At 53.0% G+C, this 19,532-nt stretch overlaps 1 protein-coding gene across 2 annotated transcripts; it reads right to left on the bottom strand.

Annotated features, from left to right (window-relative positions):
* Positions 1-749: 749 nt before the first annotated feature.
* CNDP2 (carnosine dipeptidase 2) lies at positions 750-18,935 on the bottom strand. 2 transcript variants are annotated; one of them, XM_036116986.2, is made up of 12 exons: positions 18,862-18,935; positions 16,236-16,325; positions 14,959-15,102; positions 11,576-11,738; positions 9,722-9,810; positions 7,947-8,147; positions 6,833-6,917; positions 5,749-5,909; positions 3,640-3,804; positions 2,627-2,768; positions 2,272-2,419; positions 750-1,300 (listed from the first exon to the last, which is right to left on the bottom strand). In XM_036116986.2, the coding sequence occupies exons 2-12, from the start codon at positions 16,293-16,295 to the stop codon at positions 1,237-1,239; spliced, it is 1,422 nt and encodes a 473-aa protein (XP_035972879.1). In that variant the 5' UTR covers positions 16,296-16,325; positions 18,862-18,935; the 3' UTR covers positions 750-1,236. The 2 variants fall into 2 exon arrangements, with proteins under 2 accessions (XP_035972879.1, XP_035972882.1); XM_036116989.2 differs by lacking the exon at positions 18,862-18,935 and adding an exon at positions 18,152-18,335.
* Between the last annotated feature and the right edge of the window lie 597 nt (positions 18,936-19,532).

Here is a 19,532-nt window from a genome sequence, read left to right on the forward strand (position 1 = left end):
GATTCTGACGTATCTGTCATCTTTTCCTGACACTGTTAGCAAAAGTAACAAGGGCAGAATGAACTTGACTTTCCCTCGGTCACGTGGAGACACTCAGGTTCCTTTAGGTTGAAAAGGCTCCTCTCAGCTCATTCTCATCTGGGTCAAGGCGGTGGCCCAGTGAGTTCTATCTTCTTCTACGTGAGACCAGGGGGTTGTATTTTTGTTGGTGGCCAGCTTCCTGCAGTGGAGCGACGACGATACAGGGCAAGCTTTGGATTCCGGCAATTCAGAGGCCTCCCCCAGGCACAGAACCGCTTCTGCAAAGCTTATTGATGAACACCATCTTGTCAGCACCGCACGAAACTCCATCCCCTGACTAGAAACCAGAGTTAAAGCACAACGACCCCGAGCGAGGTGGCTCAAAGGACTGAGCCACATGAGTGTTCCCAGTGAGCGAGTGGTGTCAGATGGGGAGAGGGATAGGGAGGCTGGGAGGAAGATGAAGAGGCTGCAGGGGACACGGGCTTCCAAGGACACTGCAGAGGAGAACCGGGGCTCTAAGAACCACTTCCCATGTCACCATTCTGCCCTATTCAGTGTTGGGTGGAGGACCCAGTGAATAGCACCACCGCCCCTTGTGTGGGCTGGGGAGAGGAGGCAGGTGTGAGCCCCGCCCCCCCCCACACGCCCCCACAACCAGCCATGTCCCCCACACAGGACAGTGTGCTCCACCAGTGAGTCGGATGGGCAGGAACTCTCCCAGAGGCTTCATTTTTACTTTTTTATTTGGCAACACATACTGAGAACAAATAATCCTTCCAGTTAGGTTTAGGTTTTGAGGAATCACAATAAAGAGAAGACAGGAGACACCAGTACTGGTTTCAGGGCTTGAGACAAGGACAGAAGCCTCACGAGGGCGAAGGATCAGAAGGGGTGGCCCCTCGAGGCACCAGGTGCCCCTGACTGAATCTTCCGAGAGCGCGCGAGCCTGAGTCAGGAGGCAGAGACGGGACAGCAAGCACCAAGAGCTCTGTGCAGCCCAGCTGGACGGCAACCAGAACCTCCTACAGAACGGGTGCTTTCAGAGCCTGGCTATTCTCTGCAGACCTCACGCTGACCACCTCCAAGAACTCGGCGGTTACTCAGGCTGTGCCAGACAAGAGGGTGAGGAGAGAGACGAGCTGTGCTTTCCTGAGCGGCAGGGACAGAGCGAGGACAGGGGCGGGACTCCACGGCCAGGGGCGCCTCTCCCGTCTACAGCCGAGACACTTCATAAAGGTACGCAGCCAGCATTTTGGTTCCTTCTATGTAGTTGAGCCTGATGGAGAAGAACAAGCCGTCGTGTCGGCTGCTGTCCAGTGGTCCAGGAGCGCGCCTGGAATTCTTTTTGGGAGTCCCACCATCCTGGATTGCTGGCCTTTAGTTCCACTGGCCTCGAGAATTTGGCCACCTGGTTCTCAAGTGTGGGTTCAGTCCATCTGCCCCACTAGGACCTGTCCTGGTCATGGTCTAACAGAATATACTAGGTCCCACACAGTACTTAAGAAAAAGCGCCTCACTTTGATCACAGCCCCACCCTTTGTTGGGATAAGAGGCCTCCCCTTGTGCCTGGATACACACGTCTCTGTCCCCTCCCTCTGCCTTTGTCTTAGCCCGCGACTAGCCCACCCTGCGACCCCCCTATGGCTCCTGTTCTCTGTCCTTCTCAGCTCTTCCATACTGACCATGGGTCCTCCCTGCCTGCCTGGGCCTCTCCTCACTGCGCTAACTCAGGGACCACCTTCTATCCCTGTTGGTTAAAGAGCCCCCCTCGTGTCTGCATAAGCCAGGAACATCTAGAAGGGGCTTAGGAAGCCAGTAAGGACACTGATTTTCCAAACAGGCAAAGCGCGTAGGTTCTTTAGGAATCCTAGATGATGTCCTAAGACAGACACAGAGCACTGGCTGAACCCTGCTGTGAAGAATCCTCACCTCCCCATGGCCCCATCCCTGCCTTCCACCAGAAGTGCTCGCTACCCCAAAGATGGTGATAGCAAGCAGAGCACTGGCCTTGGGGGGCCAAACACCTGGCCCCTCCTGCTCTCCAATCAAAGCAGCCAGACAGGTGGGGAGGAAGCAGGCAGGGAGGGAGCAGGTGGGGAGGGAGCAAGAGGGGAGGGAGGAGGCGGGGAGGGTGGTGGAGGGGAGGGAGCAAGAGGGGCTGGAGGGCACACGGGGGCTCTCCGGGTTTCTCGCTGGCAGCCATGAGGAAATGAACCCAGGGGCAGGCCGGAGGACCCAGAGCCTCACCTGTTGAGCTTTTCATTCTGGGAGTGGGCACCATCATCTGCTGAGCCCACAGGCAGTAGCATGACATTCTTCCCAGTAGCCTCCTGAAAGGTCAAAGTCACAGGAATACTGCCGCCTTCCCTGGTCAAGTCGGGCTCGACACCAAACACTGGGGGAGAAGAGTAAGAGACATGGTGAGCTTACAAGTGGCGAGGCTGGGGATCCACTGCACACTTACTACCCAGCAACGTGAGTCCAAGCCCCGGGTATGGCTCGGGGCCGGCAGCCCCACTCTCACGGTCGGCGGGGTCACAGCCCCGCTCGCACTGGGGGCTCTCCTCAGGGCCCTTGCCTGCGTCCCCAGGAGAAGTCTCACCTGTTTTCAAGGCTCTTCTCCCAGCCATGTAATGTGGGTGGTTGAAGTCAGACACCCAGGGCTTCCCACCATGGCCCATGTACACTTTGAACTTGTTGGGACTGCGCAGGTCAGCAAATTTCTTCGTCAGGTAGCTTGTGACCTGAGTCACAAACGAGACACAATGTATTCTAGCCTGGCACCTGATCCAGTGCTAGAGATCTCCTCTCCAGTGGTCTACGGTGGCTCTAGAGGGGGCCTACAACTAGTCTACGGTTAAGTCTACCACGAGTCTACACTGAGTCTACAAAGAGTCTATGACGGTTCTCATTTCCTGCTGTGAAACACTGAGCACAACTATGGTAACAAAAAAAGGGATTTTATCAAGAAACAAAATCCAGCAATTTGAAGGTGAAAGGTAATGCTTTCATTTCAAGCAATTCACCCTTTACACAGATGTTCCCATAGGATAATATTTAAATCAAATCTTTAAAAAATGTCCCTTGATTTGCTTTACAATATTCATCGCATCTAGACCAAAAGTGGAGGCCGGTGCTGACTGGGGCACATCTGATGACAAAATCTCAGGCCTCAGTTTCCTCGAAAGTCCTTGAGGCCATCTCTCCGGGAAATCTCAGACGAGGGCAGGGTGACTGCCCCCCAGTGTGCCCCCTCTGGAATTTACCGCTTCTGGAATCGTGCCCTTCCACTCCTCACACTGGCCCAGACGCAGCTCCTGTGGACTCTCACTTTAACCTACTCGGGCCAAAGTCAGCATGTGACCTGAAGCCTTACAATGAGGTCAGGGGTCAGGTTTTAGCATGCCTCAGCAGTGACAAAGGTCACACGTGATGCTTTTTATATGGCCTTTATCTTTGATCAGTTTCTGAACTGCTTATTCTAGTAATTACTGGGCTGGCAGGAGTCAAGAAGTGAGGAAGTGTGGGTCTGGGGTTCAGTGCTCTCCTAAAAGTCTTTACGCTCAGTCTCTGCCGTGGAGAAGCCCCTCCCCGAGTCCCGGCTCCCTCACATGCCTGCTTGCTGACAACTTCTGGAGTCATGTTTGGCACGAGCCTGATGGAGAACTTGCCGACCACTTTCCTAGGAATCACGGTCTTGGCCCCCGACCCAGAAAAGGCGCCTTCAATCCCATGGAGGGAGAGGGACGGGTACCGCCATCTGTGCATCAGGATGTCTTTCTGCAGAAAACAACAAAGCGGGTCAGGGGACAACACCGTCTGCTGACAAAGGAGACAGCAATGGCACCTGCGAAGTTCTTCCTAGTGGCCGCCGCCTGGGGTCTACACAGTCACAGGCAGGCAGTACAGACCCTGGAGGGCTGAGAGGAGCCCGCCCCAGATGTGCTCTGGGACCGGCTCTGACACACCACGAAGGGGGGGCTCTGCCACACTCCGAACAGCCTCAAGTGTGGCATCCCGGCCTCACTGCGGCTCAGGACGCAGAGGCATCAGGACCCAGGACGAAGAGGGCAGCACAACGCAGGCCACCTGTGAGCTCCCCGGCCCCCAGGGGAACAGAGGGCAGGGGTAGTTCCTACTGGGAGAAGAGCCAGGGCCATCCACTGAGTCCTGGGCCCAGTGACCACGGACAAGCATCATCGTCACCCTCTGCCAAGAGGACTGGCACAGAGCAGGCCCTCACCTCCGAACGTACGACTGATACCACGGCCTCCCACGCCCCCTGCACCCCAGCAGCGGCACAAGACAAGTCAAAAGAGGACACGGGGCCACCTGACCAACAGGCTGGCGAGGAGAAACGTGCCAGGGCCCCGGGGCTACTCAAGGACTCAGCCACCTAATGTGTGGACTTCCATTTGTGAACCAAATAGGGTCAGTGAGACCTAGAAGGGAGACGCGTGGCCCGAAACGCAAACACCTTACGCAAACACAGACACCAAGTGGAAGGCAACAAGGCCGGAGCAAACGGGAGTTTGTTCAGAAACCCACTTTCCCAGACGCGCCCCTGCCCCTGACTAATCTCTCCCGGCCTCAGGCCCCGAATGACAGCTGCCCATGAGGGCCTTCCGCAACCCCCACCCCCCCCACCACCTGCGAGTTCTTGCTCCACTCGGGCCCACCAACTCTCCCTGGTGTGTGGCCTGCTTCGGAGGTGCCCCCACGCCCGCCCGGCCCCCACGCCACCAGCTCCAGGCTCTCCCCTGCAGCGGCACAACTGGTCTCCCCGCCTCACTGCACCCGCTCCAAACCCGCAACGCCTCTGCCACGGCCTGCCCACGAGGGAGGTCTGATCGGCTCACCCTCTGCTCCAACCCATCCGTCCACCGTCTTCCAGGAGAGCACACGAGCTCCTCGGCACACCACAGGCCTGCATGCCAGGCCTTTTCAGTCTGAATCCCAGACCTCCCCGGCCGGCCCTCCCCACGAACAGCCAGACTCCCCGTGCCCCGCTCTGCTGCTCACCCCTCCCGACCGCCACAGGCCTCCCCCCTCCCAGGCACACAGGGCTCCAGACCCTGGAGGGGCCTCCACACTCTTTCACACTTCTTTGCCCATTAGTCTCCTGGAGAGATGAAACTCACGGGCTGGGCCTGGAGAATATGCCCAGAAGAATATGGCCTGGCCATATTCTTCTTGCGCCCCAGGGCCTGTTGCTGCAATTCAACTAATGGCTACATCAGATGTAAACTTATACTCAGGCCTCACAAGCCAGGAACCAGACCACTTAAGAGAAAAATCCTAACACAATTTTTTCTTAATAGTTAACTAACCACTTTGTGCAAATGCTTTCCACCTTTTCCAACAGGTCCCCGGCTGTTAGGGATGCCCTCAATCACCTCTGGGCCCAGCGGTCAAACATCATTCTACAAGTGCAAATCAGGCAAAAGCTACCTGCTACTATGTGTGCTCTGCGCACATTCTCCAGCTCGAGTTGTCACAAGTCAACATGTGACATTTTTAAAAACCTCCCAATTCCAATTCCAAGCCCGGTAACGTGCTGCTTTCCAGTGTCGGAACCATCCGAGGGCTCCGGGGCACACGCATCTGCACAGATGTCTGGCGGCACCTCTGGCTCCCGCCCTCGGGGGTCCCCTGCCCAGGGCACGGTGGGAGGCCTTGCGAGCGGACAGACCGGGCGGCGGGCGGACCCGGGGGCGCACGCACCTTGCAGCTGTGCAGCAGAGTCTCTGCCCCCACGTCCCGGGCGTACTCCTCCAGGTCGAAGTCGATCTTGTCGTAGAGGCCCAGCTCGTCCTCCGTCACAGGGGCCACTGCCTCGTTGATGCCAGGGATGAGGATCTTTCCCTTCCTGTCCACCAGAGAGCCTGGGAGGGCACGGAGGAGGGGCGCTCAGCAGGCAGGCGGCACAAACACAGCAGCGCTTACCACGGGGGCCCGGAGCCCACCCCCCGTCCCCCCGTCCCCGCCCCGGGGCAGAGGAGGACCAGGAGCTTCGCAGTGACATTTCCTGGGCATGCAGAGCACTCGAGCACTGCCTAGGAACAACTAGTTAAATATCTAAACAACCCAGTGAGGTGAGCAGTATCATCTTCCCACTTTAACACAGAGACAGAGATGCAGAAGGGTGGGTGACCTGTCCCCTGTCACAGACCAGGAGACAGACCGAGCAGACTGCCTCCCACAGGCTTCCTGTAAAAGCCACTACACTCATTAATATTTCTTTTTTAATCCATGTTCCACAAGAAACTAGCTGCTCCCAAGTGAAGGAGGCCAAGACAAAGAGAACAGAGTAGACTCCCGTATGGCAGCCGCTACCGGAGAGGGAAGGAGACAGAACTTAGGCAAATCCCGGGGTGAGGCAAAGTTACATGCAGCCTTAAACTAGCAGGATGCTGGGAGGACTGGGCTGGGCCTCCCTCCCGCAGAGCTGAGCACGCAGGAGCCCTGGCTGGGGGCCACAGCGTCAAACAGACCGAGGCGGGCGCCCTCCGAGGGGCGCAAACTACAACTGTGTCACGTGATCCTAGGGGCCAGCTCAGACAGGGCCGAACGGAGCCAGGGGCTGCCCTAGGTGGGTCCCAGAGGCAAGGCAGGGTTTAGTGACACACGGAGGCACCCGGGAGACAGACGCAGAAATGAAGCATGTCCATCTTTCAAAGGGAACGGTGAGCGGAAGGAAGTAGCAACAGGGAAAGAGATGAAAGCACCAACTGCTGAGGACAGCCCGAAACAAGCCACTCCAGCTTCTCTCCCAAGTCACCAAGCAGCGACTGAAATCCGTGCTTACCCATCAACATGATGAGATCTGTCATGGCCTCATGCACCGAGCCCCCGTACACGCCAGAATGGAGGTCTTTGTCACTGCACTCCACCTGGACGGAAACAGAGACCCCTCTACCTGCTGCTCAGCAGGAACTCGGCCTCCTCATGTGACAGTGAAGTGAACGAAGAACATTCACAATTCTCAAAATCAAAATCTGTTTCCTCAAGGAGCAAAGCAAAGCATTTCCTAAATTATAAAACTTCAGCAGCAACAAAAGAAATACTCTCGGCAACGCTGACCAGGGGGCAAGTGGGGGTGCTGACCACAGGTGAACGCACATGGCTTCACAAAGACCCTGCGCTTTTCTGATGAAACGGGACACCCACCATGAAAAGCAGCCTGTAAGGACCTTGGGCCTGAGGACCTAGGGCCAGATCCCGCCCCCCGCTCCCCCTCATTAGCCTGTGATCAGGGTCAGGTTTGAGGCCTCACCAGGCCTGAGTCTCCACACCTGTAAAATGGCAAAGTGGGAGCGTCTGACTCACAGCCACTGGGTTCTTGCGTCAGACTATTTGTAAAGCAGTCTTGAGAGACGAAGCGCTCAGGGCAGCAATGAGGATGATTCTGGCATTTTCAGCCTCCAAAACACTCCCTCACAGGAACCAATCCGCCCTGTGTGCTAGGACCCACCCTCATCTGTGGAGGGGATGCAGGCTCAGCTGAGCATGGCCCTCCCACTCCGCCCCTGCGCCCGGCTTCTGTGTAGAGCACAACCACTCAGTTCCCTCAAGATCTCTGGTCCAGGCAGACCTAAGGGCTCAAATGTGAACATCTTAATTTTTAACAGTAAGTCTGCAATGCTTTGCTTAAGTCAATCTTAAATGGGCTACAGCAGTTCATCTTTCCTCAACTGCTCCAAGGCAATTCTCCAAACACCCTGTAGCTTGAGGTGGCAGGAAACGGACTCTGGCTGGAGAATCTCGAAGGGTGAAGACCCAGCCTGCTGAGAAGCCTCTGGGCTTCTCCCTCACATGCATGGCCCCCTTCCTGGGACTTGCCCACTGCATGCTATGGAAGGACAAGGGACACTACAGGCTGGGAAGAGACACCACGAAACACAGAGAACTTGACATGATACCTCAATGAAAAAGTAGCAAATGCCCCTGAGACCGTATGTGATGCAGGGCTTCTTCTTCCCCAGCCAGTAATTGTCAGAAATGCAGACGTAGTCCACATCTTTGAAGAATGTGTCTTTATGGGAAAAAATCAGGTCATCCAAGCCTTCAGAGCCCGACTCCTCCATGCCTTCCAGACAGAACCGAACATTGACTGGAATTTCCTATGAAAGGGAAATGAGCATTGGGAGGCATTCAGTTCTCATGTGCTTTTATTTCTTAGACACCACAGACAGGAAGTCACCAAATGCTTTGCAATCACAAATTTCAAATACTCAACTTCCTCCAGACCCACCGCTCAGGCGGGCTGTGTGCGCCCTGTCATGACCCTGTCCTCACGTGCTGGGCAGTGAGGGGACATGCACGGAACCAACCGCAGTGCCACCCTCACTGGGGACTCCTGCCAAGGACGCCACAGTGTGACCACGCTTCCTATCCCCAAGGGCCTCTGCACTCACCCAGCGCAAATCAGGAGTCTCCAGGGAAGCCCGAACGGCTCTCTCCACGACACAGACAAAACCAGTCTTCATCTGCGCCAGGGACCAATCGCCACACCCACATGCCAGAGCAAGTAGGGGCCTGCTCCTATTTCCAGGCGCTCTGCACTATGACCCCCTCTCCATGCTGAAGGCCCTTCTCCCCAAGAGCTGACAGTCACCACGAGGCGCCGCCGCCCACTTGGCTACTGCTCTGCAGTTTCTCAGGCCCCCCAGGCTTGCAGTGAGGCAGGCGGCCCTTCCAGATGAGAACGTGAAGCTGCACCCAAGCGAAGTGACTTGCCGGAGGTCAGAGGCTACAAAATGGCAGAACCCCGCCGTGGACGCAAATCCATGGAGTCCTCCCCCCGACAGCCCTCTGCACCACCCAGCTCGCCTCCCCCTTTCTGTCTCTCAGATGAAATCTTTCCTAGGACCCTGGCACATGGAAAGGATGTAAGCTCTGCCCTGCATACAGCCACCCTCCCCTCGGTCACCCCAGGTCCCAGGGGGCCCTGGAGAAGGGGGAGCCTTCCCAGCCCCTGAGCCCAGTCAGTTGGAGGTTCTGAGCCTCAGCTCCCTCCTGTGCAAAATGACGCCTCGGACCAGAGTCCCCGTCCCTCTTCAGATCTACCATTCTACTGTCTGACAAAAACGCTTGTCTTATTATTCTTATTTTATCATGGTACTAGATAAAACACAATGCAAAAAGTGGGTCTACACAATGGTCAGGATTAGTTTAAAAACAGTTGAAAAGATCAGTAAGTAACAAAATACAAAGTCTCTGACAGCTGGAATTCTAGGCACCCTGTTCCTCCCTACTTTTCTATTTTACAAACTTTAGGCAGGAACAGATATTTCACATAAAGGAAATGTATCTTAAAAAATAAAAATTTTTCAGGAGGATAAAAACCACCCTGAGAAAGCTAGGGGTTGCCCACCACCACAGAGCCCAAGACTTGGCCTCTAGGTGAGCCGTCTCAGAGGTGGAGCCCGGGGCTGAAAACTCGAATTTCAGATGCTGGCTGGATTCCTGCTGAGTCATCAGTACCATGGCCTCTGGGCGGCTGTAAAACAATCACAATTCCTAAAGCTGGAAAACAAACCTATGATCTTATATCTGATCCCACTGTGCTGATGCGGTTTTGGGGGACCTTGCTTTCTCATATCCCAGTGATCTTTGATCTTTATTGGCTGTTCTGGGGACAGACAGCCCTGCTTTGTATGGCTGTGACAGAGCCAGGCAGTTAGACGTGAAGTACCTGATTTGTCTTCTGGAAGGCTTCCAGGGCGTTCAGCCAGCCGGCCACTGGCCCCTTATCATCGGTTGCACCTCTCCCATACAATTTGCCTACAACAGCAATCAGCAAACTCAGTTACAATCACGATGAAATAGACAAAGTGTCTTGTTGGAGCACAGCTGAGAGCATCGTAGCACCACCACGGGCAGCTGTCCTGAGACCTCCTCTTCCAACCAGAAGCCCCGTTTTCATTCTGTCAGAGGCCCGAGTCCCCATCCTACACTATTATGAGGCCCTGCCAGAGAATCCACCATAATCTAAGAGCAAGCCGCGTGGATGCTCCCAAGTCGCCCTCCCCTTCTTCCAGCGGACACAGTAGTCGGCCAGCGCTCCGGTCCCTGCTGACCCAGGGCGTGGACTGCCGAGCCAGCTCAAGGGGGCCCTGCCAGCCGGCAAGTTACTTCAAATCTACCTCCACAACCAGCTGGTAGCAGTTAAGAGTAGGCAACCTGGTCATATGTCGGACCCCCAATGCACCATCATCAAGAGAGAACTATGAATCTCACACAAGCCCAATTCTGACACCTAATTTGGTAAAGAAAAGAACAGGTTTATTATTTACTGCTCCAGGTCATCACTTTGAAAACCAAAGGACGTGGAACTGCTTCTCCTCCACCTAATTAGTCACAGGGCCCCCAGCCCCACCCCGCACACACACTCCTGGGACCCCTAACAAAGGCAGGTGGGCACTGGCCACCACGAAGGACACTCGGCCATCAAGCCCAGACGCCGCTCCCTGCCCTGTCATATGATGCAGAGCTCATCAGAGGGGGACCAGGCCAGAGGAAGGACAGCACTCAGGCAGAGGCGTGCTCATGGTTCAGTTCCTCTCTGGCCAGGTCTGTAACGGCCAGGCCTCGGACTTCCTCATTCTCAGCCTGTTTTTAATATTTGACAGTTTCAACATGACCACCCCAAAGCAGCATGACGCTTCGAGCCATCGCTACCTTGGGAATTTCCATCAATTAAACCCACTTTTCACAAAAGCTACAGAATTCTCCTAAAAAGCATCCTCGTTCCTGTGACAAGCACTGACTGAATCGCTCACTCCAGCACGCCAGAACTGTGCTGGACAGAGGCTCACAGGGCGATGGTGGTCCCTCCCTCCCGGGCTCCCCGACAAGGAGAGGGACAGCATGCGGCCAGCTGACCACAAGGAAGCTCATCTGTGGCATGAGGTGTTATCCCAGCTCTACCGAGGGCGCCTGTCTGTCTGTCTGTCAGGAGCAGGGAGGGGCGGAGTGCGAGGCCTCCCAGAGGGGCAGTGGGTGCAGAAGCTGGGGTCATGTGACACAGGCGCCAGAGGAGCAATGAGGGGAGACGAGCAGGCCGAAGAACCCGCTGGGTCTCCCGGGAGGTGTCAGGGAGAGACACATCACACTGAGGTCATCATGTGGCAGGGAAAAGAAGGGAGGAGGACCCATGACTTCAACAAGCAATAGGAGAGCTCTCGGTAGGGGATGAGTGTCGGCTGTGGAGGAGGCCTGCGGGAGCAGGGCGGGGGTGAGGACGACCTTCCAGGTTTGTGGTGCACGGGGCAGGGGAGGCAGAGGGACCCTGTGGCGGTGGTGAGACGGGGAACGAGGAGGAGGGCAGGCTGGAGAGCCGAGACACAGAATTCTGCTCCAGACCGTGGCAAGGGGAACAGCCGGTAGAAATGTGGGTCTAACGCTCAATAGGAGCCCAACGGAAAGTCAGCAATTGTGCTGTGATCACGACTGCGGTGTGGAACTGAATTTCCTCAGAGATGTTGCTGCAAGTGAAAAGTTTCCTCGATCGTGCACAGTAACGGACACGGCTGAAAGCATCCCTTACCGTCGCGTTCCACCAAGGTGAAGGGCTCGCTGTCCCAGCCATCCTCCAGGGCTGCCGGCTGCACGTCCAGATGTCCATAAATACACACGGTTTTCTTCTGCGGGTTGGAGCCCAGCTTGCCGAGTAAAATGGGAGGGAGCGGTATCTCAGAGCCATCAGGGAGCTAAAAGTCGAGAAGGAAGCAATCGAGGACAGCCTTTGTTTTGAAAATTCGGTGCTTATAGTAGATATTAAAATACCTGGAGTATTTTTATGTGTTCTTATCAATCAACCTACATTGTAGAGTTCAAGAACATACTGAGTACTCAGACCGCATAATGTTCACCAACTGTAGACAGTTTGGTAAATTTTTAAAGGCTGATTTTTTCTTTAACTTTTACATTAATAATATATTATGAAGACTAAGTTTGGGGTACAACTTTGCTCATTTTCTAAAATAATGGATGAAAACTACTACCATCTTAAAGCAGGAGATACATGTTTGAAATTCTGCATGTGGATCACAATTTTGCACATAAAAGGATGCAGACCAGAACAGAAGGGAAGGGAACAGAATTTGCAGCAAGCCACACTAAAGCCAGCAGTGAGAGCTGGTGTTCCTTCTAAGCTCCCTCCCCACGCCTAACCAGTCTCCTACAAGCCCCTAAGAACGGGAGTGGGGGGGCAGGGTCTCAGTCACAGCACTAAGTGGACAGGTACTTTAGGTAACGTGCCAGGCTGCCGGGATTCTTGCAGGATTTGTCTTTCCAGTGAATTGCACTCAGAAACACTCACCTCAGTAACTCTTGGGAAGCCCACAGTACCCATGTACAGCCCTGGGACTCAAGGTCGCCCACCCACATGAACCACCCCCAGGGCTGGGTTCTCGCACCGCTTCCCAAAGGACAGCCCCAGCCATGAGGGGCAAAAAATCGTTCCTTAGACTCACTGCCCTGGTCACACATGACATGTGGCACTGTGGTTGCAGCTGGCCCTCCACTGGCCTCAGGAGAATCATGAGTTTTAAATGACAGATTTTCTCTAAATAAATTTCTACTCAGTATAGCTGAAATACTGATATACTTTACCATTTTTCTAAGATACCAAGATTTGGGCCCACAAATAAATTTGTACTGAAATTCAGGCTGCAAATTGCAAATCTCTGCCGGGTATCCCTAACTACTCAGAACAGGGAAGAATGAAGTCTGGCTAGAAACACAGTCAAGTGCTTACAGGGCTACCACGCCATCCTCTACCAGAGTACCTGTCTGAGCAGAAGTCTTTGACAAGGATTCCACATGTCTCCCCCTTCTGCCCCATCCCCACAGCCACCACCCACGGGCCCTATTCTGTCCTCTGCACTTTGTTCACTTCTTCCCTCACGTCGCTTCTTGCTCAGGAGCCATGACTGTTCCATTTCCTGAGCACTTCTGTCTAGAGGTCAGGCCCCCAGTGACCAGGTCCCCCACATTTCCTGGCCATGCACCCTTTCCATCCTCCTGCCTGGGCAGCGGCTAGGCAGCAGATAGGCCCAACCTGACGTTACTTACAGCAGCCTTGGCAGTGGGCCTAATACCAAAGAGCCTGCCATCAGCCTTTCCCACAGTCCATGCCTGCCCACAAGCCTCGCCCACCAGGGACCCAGGCTCTGAGGTCCATCACTAGGACCTGGGCTCCAAATGTCCTCTGTCCCCTGTAAGCCTGAAGATGCCCCGGCTTCTGCATGTACACGTGGTAACACCCAATTCCACCTCCACACCTGCCCCAAGTCATCACGGCTTCCTAAAACACGGAACACTGCCACCACGTGAAGTGACTGGAAGAGAAGCTCCAATGGGCTGTCACCTCACAAGGATCTTTGCAGAACTTTTCTAACAATGATGAAATCTGTCAATTCCTTGATAAGAAAGGGTCTTAAGTAATTCGAGAGTATCGCAGTCACTTATCATTTGTGGAAGGCCCTTTCTGAAGAAATGCACTGCAATGTCAGTGTAACATAGAATAAATCTATTGTAATGAAACAACTCTTGTAAATTATTTGCCACCTAGATTTTTTTTCTTTTTTTTAATATATTAGGAAAAAAGGTAGGAGGAACAAACCGATTATGCTTCTACAAGAAAATAATACAAAGAAACTTGATTTATTCTCTCACAAGTGGGGAAAAGTGCTGGGAAGCTATAGTATATCTTAGGTCAATTTGTGGCCAAATGAAATCTCATAAAACAATACTGGATTGGGAATCAGGAGACCCATGTTTGAATCTCCTTCACCATCAACTGAGGGATGCCCAGTGGAGATACAGTCCACCTGGGCCTCTGGGTTCTTCTCTTTATGAAAAGACCAGATGCAGCTGAATGTCCACACATAAAGCCCCAAGACTATGATACCAGTGGACACTTAAATCACCAGGCAAGAGAACCGAGATAAGCCAAACCCTGTCACACCCTGCAATTTAAAAGAATATTACAAACTTGGAAAATATAGGACATGAAACCTGCCATTAGCATGGGACTTGAAATCGTCTGAGACTAAAAAAGCAAAATAATATACCATTAGTGAGATGGTTCGTTCTTGTCAGGAAGAAAATGAACCAATGTCACCTGTCAGAATCCTGCAGTAAAGTGCAGTCAATGCTTACAGGGCTACCACGGCCCCACACAAAGTAGCTCATTTTCAGGAACCAAGTCATAAGAAAGTGCTTTTTCCACCAGCTGGGATGCAGGGGGCATAGCACTGTGAGTGGGGGTCTTCATCACTTTTACCCCTACACGGACAGTGTGCAATTTCCTAGTTTGAATGCACACTGCTTTCTAGGGAGCAATCCCAGTGATTTCCTAAGAGTGGCCCTGACATTTACTTATTTCTTCTTCTTCTTCTTCTTTTTTTTTTTTTTTCAAGTAGACTCCACGCTCAGCATGGAACCCAAATCAGGGGGGCTTGAACTCACAACCTGAGATCAAGAGTCAGACGCTTAACCCACTGAGCCATCCAGGCATCCCAACATTAACTTACTTCTGAGTAACCTCAACAGCTCTCCCACCTGGAGAAAACTGCTGAGTATTATAAAAGCTTTGCCCCAATCCAACTGAGGAAATCATATAGTTTTAGTGTCCCAATCAGGCCTTTTCTGTTTGTTTTAAAGACAAGCAGGTTATCTGAAGCAAAAGATGGTTTAAGAATATGCTCGGTCCTAGACGCCTGCATGGCGCAGTCAGTTGAGCGTCATGCTCTCAGGGTCATGAGACAGAGCCCCACGTTGGGCTCCGCCCTCAGCATGGAGTCTGCTTGAGATCCTCTCTCCTCTGGCCCTCCCCCCAGCTCACAGAACTCTCTCTCTCTCTAATAAATCTTAGGTAGGTCTGCTAACTGTGGTTCTGTAATTCCCAGAGCGCCAGCACCATACCTTCTGTTTTCCAATATCTACCAATTCCACAGAGCCACCCAACTGCTTGATCTCCGCAGCGGCAACCTCCATCATCCTCTTGATTTCGCCTCTTTTCTCGGGCCATGCAGATACACTCTGGATGGCCACCCACTCTGCAAGTTTCTGTTTGTGGATAATAAGCAAGAAGGGATTCTGAAAAGGTGCTCCTTTAAGGAAGAAAGGTATTCATAAATTTGCCAGGTTTCGGGCAGCCAAAGTTGATTTGCTTCCTGCAACCAGCCCATATTTAAACATGATGGCTAGATGTCCAAGAAGAGCTATCATATTTGCTTTTTGTTTAAGATTTAAAAAAAAAAAAAAAAACCTGTCTGTATTGACCCTGTTTCAAGAACTACAGCATAACAAAAAATGTCAGAATGTTTTTAACCATTAAGCATGAGATGAGTGTGAAATGTACAAAGTTCTATAAATAAGTTTATAACTGAATCTAACAAAATTACAACTGCAACATACAGAAAATACCCAACATTTTCACAGTCTAAGTTAGTTATTCATGCTCACCATGGCCAAGTTCTTTAAAGTATAATTTTTAGAATGAGAGCTAAAGATTTCATCTGAAATGTGTCTTCCAAGAATAACTTTAAAGCACAATTCTTTAATGTCAAGAAACAGATTTAATTTACAACATTACCAAATCATTTAAAACAGATGAAATGCAAAAAAAAAAAAAAAAAAGCTAGAAGTTCTTTAGTCTATATCTACTACAAGAAATTGTAGATGGAGATTAAACAAAAACTCTGATTAGCTCTGCTATTTCTAGAAACATATATACATATATTAAGACTTCCTGTCAAAAGCCACAAGTATAACTTACATACTGTAATGCGGAGGCAGAGGAGAAGACCTCTAGGTATCTCTGGTGTGGTGAGAGCTGTAAGATCTCCTCTCTTAGCGAACTTTAAGTATCTAACAGTATTATTAACTACAGTCCCCATGCTGTTGTCTTCAATCCCTACTCAGAGGGACTGAGCTTACTCGTAACTCAAAGTCTGTACCCTTTGACTGGCCTCTCCCCATTTCCCGCAGGCCCCAGCAATCACCCTTCTACTTTGTTTCTGCACGTTCAACTTTTTAAGATTCCATATATAAGTGAAATCATGCAGTATTTGTCTCACTCTGTCTAGACAGTATACTTAATTTAAATGGCATAGCTCCTACTAGTTTCTTGAAAGTTTCTCTGAGCCCCACTGGATTAAACCTAATTTTAATGTTTACTACAATAAATATTCCCTTACCTTAATGTAGCGATCCTGATTGTCATCGACATACTTAAACAGGGTAGTGAGGGCCGACATCTTTCAAGCAGACCGCACACCTTGAAGGTTCTTGGAAGGAAAAACCACCTGTCAGTCCTGCCTGCGGACGGGCCTGACTGAGAGGCAGTTAGGAAGGCACTTGTTTAAGTTGATAAAGGGCTGCTCCGCCCTCGATGTCATCACGAGGATTCCAGGAAGCAGCAGAGAAGCTTGGGGAAGCAGTTAGGGGCTCAGGGTGATCTCCCATTCTTTTCTCAGAAGGAAAATTATGTGTTAAAATGGCACGTAACTGAAGGAAGGGCCTGAGCTGAAGACAATCTGATGAAAATTAGAAGTAGGTAGTTCCTGGTAACACTGATTTACCAGCACTTAAATTTTTTTAAAAGCACATAGAGAACTTCCCATTTACTATTACCACAGAGGAAATAATCCAAGAATCCCAGCAAAAGTGTCACATCCTGTCTGTTACTGTCACAAACCCACAACGCAGCAAACAAAACCCAGGGAGAGGTAGATAAATTGTTTTAAAAAGTTGATAATCGGAGCCCAGAAACAAAGGCAACATGTGACACCTCCACAAAGGCCTGATTAATGATTAAGAGAAAGGAACTTCCGTGGAACACACAGCCTCCCTCCAGGGTGCATTTGCTAACATCCCGTTTCTCCTGTGTGAGACCCAATACACTCTGCTCCACCTTGCAAGTATAGGGGAAAGGAAATCATCTGACCAGTCATCTTTAAAAATCAATAGGCAACAAAAGGATTCTGGTTTGGGGACTTTCAAGATTGTCTCCACCCTCCGACTGATATTTCAAATTCCATCAAGCGGCAAGACTGGCCAGAAGCAGCAATGGGAAGAGCCAGACCACAGCAATACCAAGGATTTCAGAAATGCAGCTGTAGTCCCAAGATCCTGTAACATCTAGGTAGTTCTAAAGGCCTGTGGATCGACACACTGTAGCCACAGAGTATTTTTTTCTTGGTATGGGATTCCAAAGTGATTGCTCAACAGAGGAGTGATGTATCTACAGTGACATCAGGCCTGGAGGCTGTTGAGGGGGTTGAGGAAATTACCCTCAATCTGTGTGCAGCAGGATTTCAGTAAGAACAGGTCAAACCACTCAGTTCTTAGAGCCTCCTTCTTCCTCTTCAAACACCCACCCCTGGGCATAAAATATTTACAAAGCTCCTAGCCTAGCCAGCTCAGCCTGCTTCAGCTGAGGCTTTTATCTGAAAGACAAGACAGTCCACAAACGCTGAAGAGGCATTTCATGAGCACTAGTAAGTCAAATTTTCATCTGTCTATCACCAGGAATGCAAACTGAGAAGCCATCTAGGGCAATATGCTACTGGGCACCTTTCATTCGGGTCCCTGGTCATGAAACAGCACAAATCCCAAGTTCACCGTGCATACTTTTCACTAGTGCAGCCAAATTAACCAATGACCTTCCGTTGGTTCATTCAAAGATACAACTACCTAAGTTGCACTTTTACCAAAGACTAAACAGAGCGCCGGCCTGCTCAGCTCTCCATGCCAGGTCCCCAGGGCTGGCTAAAAAGTAACTCCTTCTCTGAATTAGTAACCTCGTCAAAGGAGGTCAGGCCAGGGCCATTTTCGCCCTCCCACTCGGTTCTGCCTTATTCTTGTCCCAACCTGCCCCTCCTCCCCCATCCAGTACCCAAACCATGAAAGGAGCCTCCTTCAATGCGCGGTGAACCCCACTGATGAAGGTAAAAGCGCTGTGCTGGAGTGAACAAGAGCAAATATTACGCTTCCAAAATAAATGCCAGGAACTCTAGAATTTCCTGGGGGGGACATAACTTAAATGATGAAGCCAGGGAGAGGGAAGGGCAAATGAGACCGGTAGCGCCTGGAACCGTCTAGCAATACCTACTAATGGCTTCTTTAGTTCTGAACTTCCCAGTGCTTGTCCCTCGGTAATTCAGAGCACTTCGTGGAGTACACAGACGCACGACTCCTGGCTTTAAACCGACCGAAGCCAGTGAAACGGGGGCGGGAACCTCCAATGCGCCCACTCCAGAGCCTGATCCCAAACATGTGTACAAACTACCCTTCGCCACTCCCCGCACACAGGAGGGACGCCTCGTGACGCCGGGTCTGCACGAGGAAGACCGTCCGGGCCCCCACCCAGGCCGTGGGGGGCCCCGCCCGGGGCCACGACCAGTTCCATCTTCCCAATGAGGAAACAGGCTGAGGACACGACCGAGCGAGCCGCCCCAGACCCGCACGCTGCAACCTTCCGGCCTCAAATGCCAGCGGGACCCAGCGACCCCTGACCCCGGGCCTCCGCCACAGGCTCCGCTGGACCTAGAAAGGCTTTAGTTTCCTGCGGGCCGCGTCAGGAGCACGCGGCTGACGGCCCTCTGCGCGTCCTTCCCGCCGCCCGCAGCCCGCAGCGCCCCGGACCCTCGGGAAGGCCTTCTTTCAACGGGGACACCCTCCCTTCCCGTCCCTGCTGGCCACGCGGACCAGGCGGTGGGCCAGGCCGCGGCCCAGCTCCCACAAGCTGAGGCGCGACTCCGGCTGTACACCGAGACCCACCCTCCTGGGTCCCGCCCGACTCGGCCCGCAAAAGCCCCTCACCCCTCAGCGGCCGCCGCGCCGGTTCCGCACCACGTGCCCGGTCACGCCCCCGGCGCGGGCCCGCCTCCCGCTGCCCCGCCCACCAATCCCGGGCCTCGCTCGGAGGGCTGGCGCGGCGCCCCGCCCTGCCCACCAATCCCGGGCCTCGTCCGGAGAGCCGGCGTCGCCCCGCCCCACCCCGCCCACCAACGGCTCTCCTTGCAGGAGAGCCGGCACCGCCTCGCCCCACGTCGCCCCGCCCACCAACCGCCGGCCTAGCTGGAGAGCCGGTGTCGCTCCGCCCCACGTCGCCCCGACCCGCCCCGCTCACCAATCACTGGGCTTGTTGGAGAGCAGGCGTCGCCCCACCTCGCCCCGCCCCCTAGCTTTGGAGTCGGGCGGAGGGTGGGATTCCCAGATTGAAACCCTAACCTCGCTTGCTTCCTTCTCCCTGCTTAGTTCCGCCGGGCCGGGTTCGGGTCCGTGGACGGCGATTTCCTGAGGTCCCAGGAGGGGGCCCACACCCCACCCTCGGGCCGCTCAGGCTGGTCCCAGGCGGTGCCACCTGCCGCAGCCTGGCCCTGGGGGTCACAGGGCCCCACCGGCCCCCTTTCCGAGGGAGGAGGCGTTTTAGGATTTAAATCCTCTGATCCCAAGAAGTGATGACGGAAGAAGACCCACCATTTATTTAT

Source organism: Halichoerus grypus, chromosome 13 (assembly GCF_964656455.1).
Source record: "Halichoerus grypus chromosome 13, mHalGry1.hap1.1, whole genome shotgun sequence".
Taxonomy (NCBI): Eukaryota; Metazoa; Chordata; class Mammalia; order Carnivora; family Phocidae; genus Halichoerus; species Halichoerus grypus.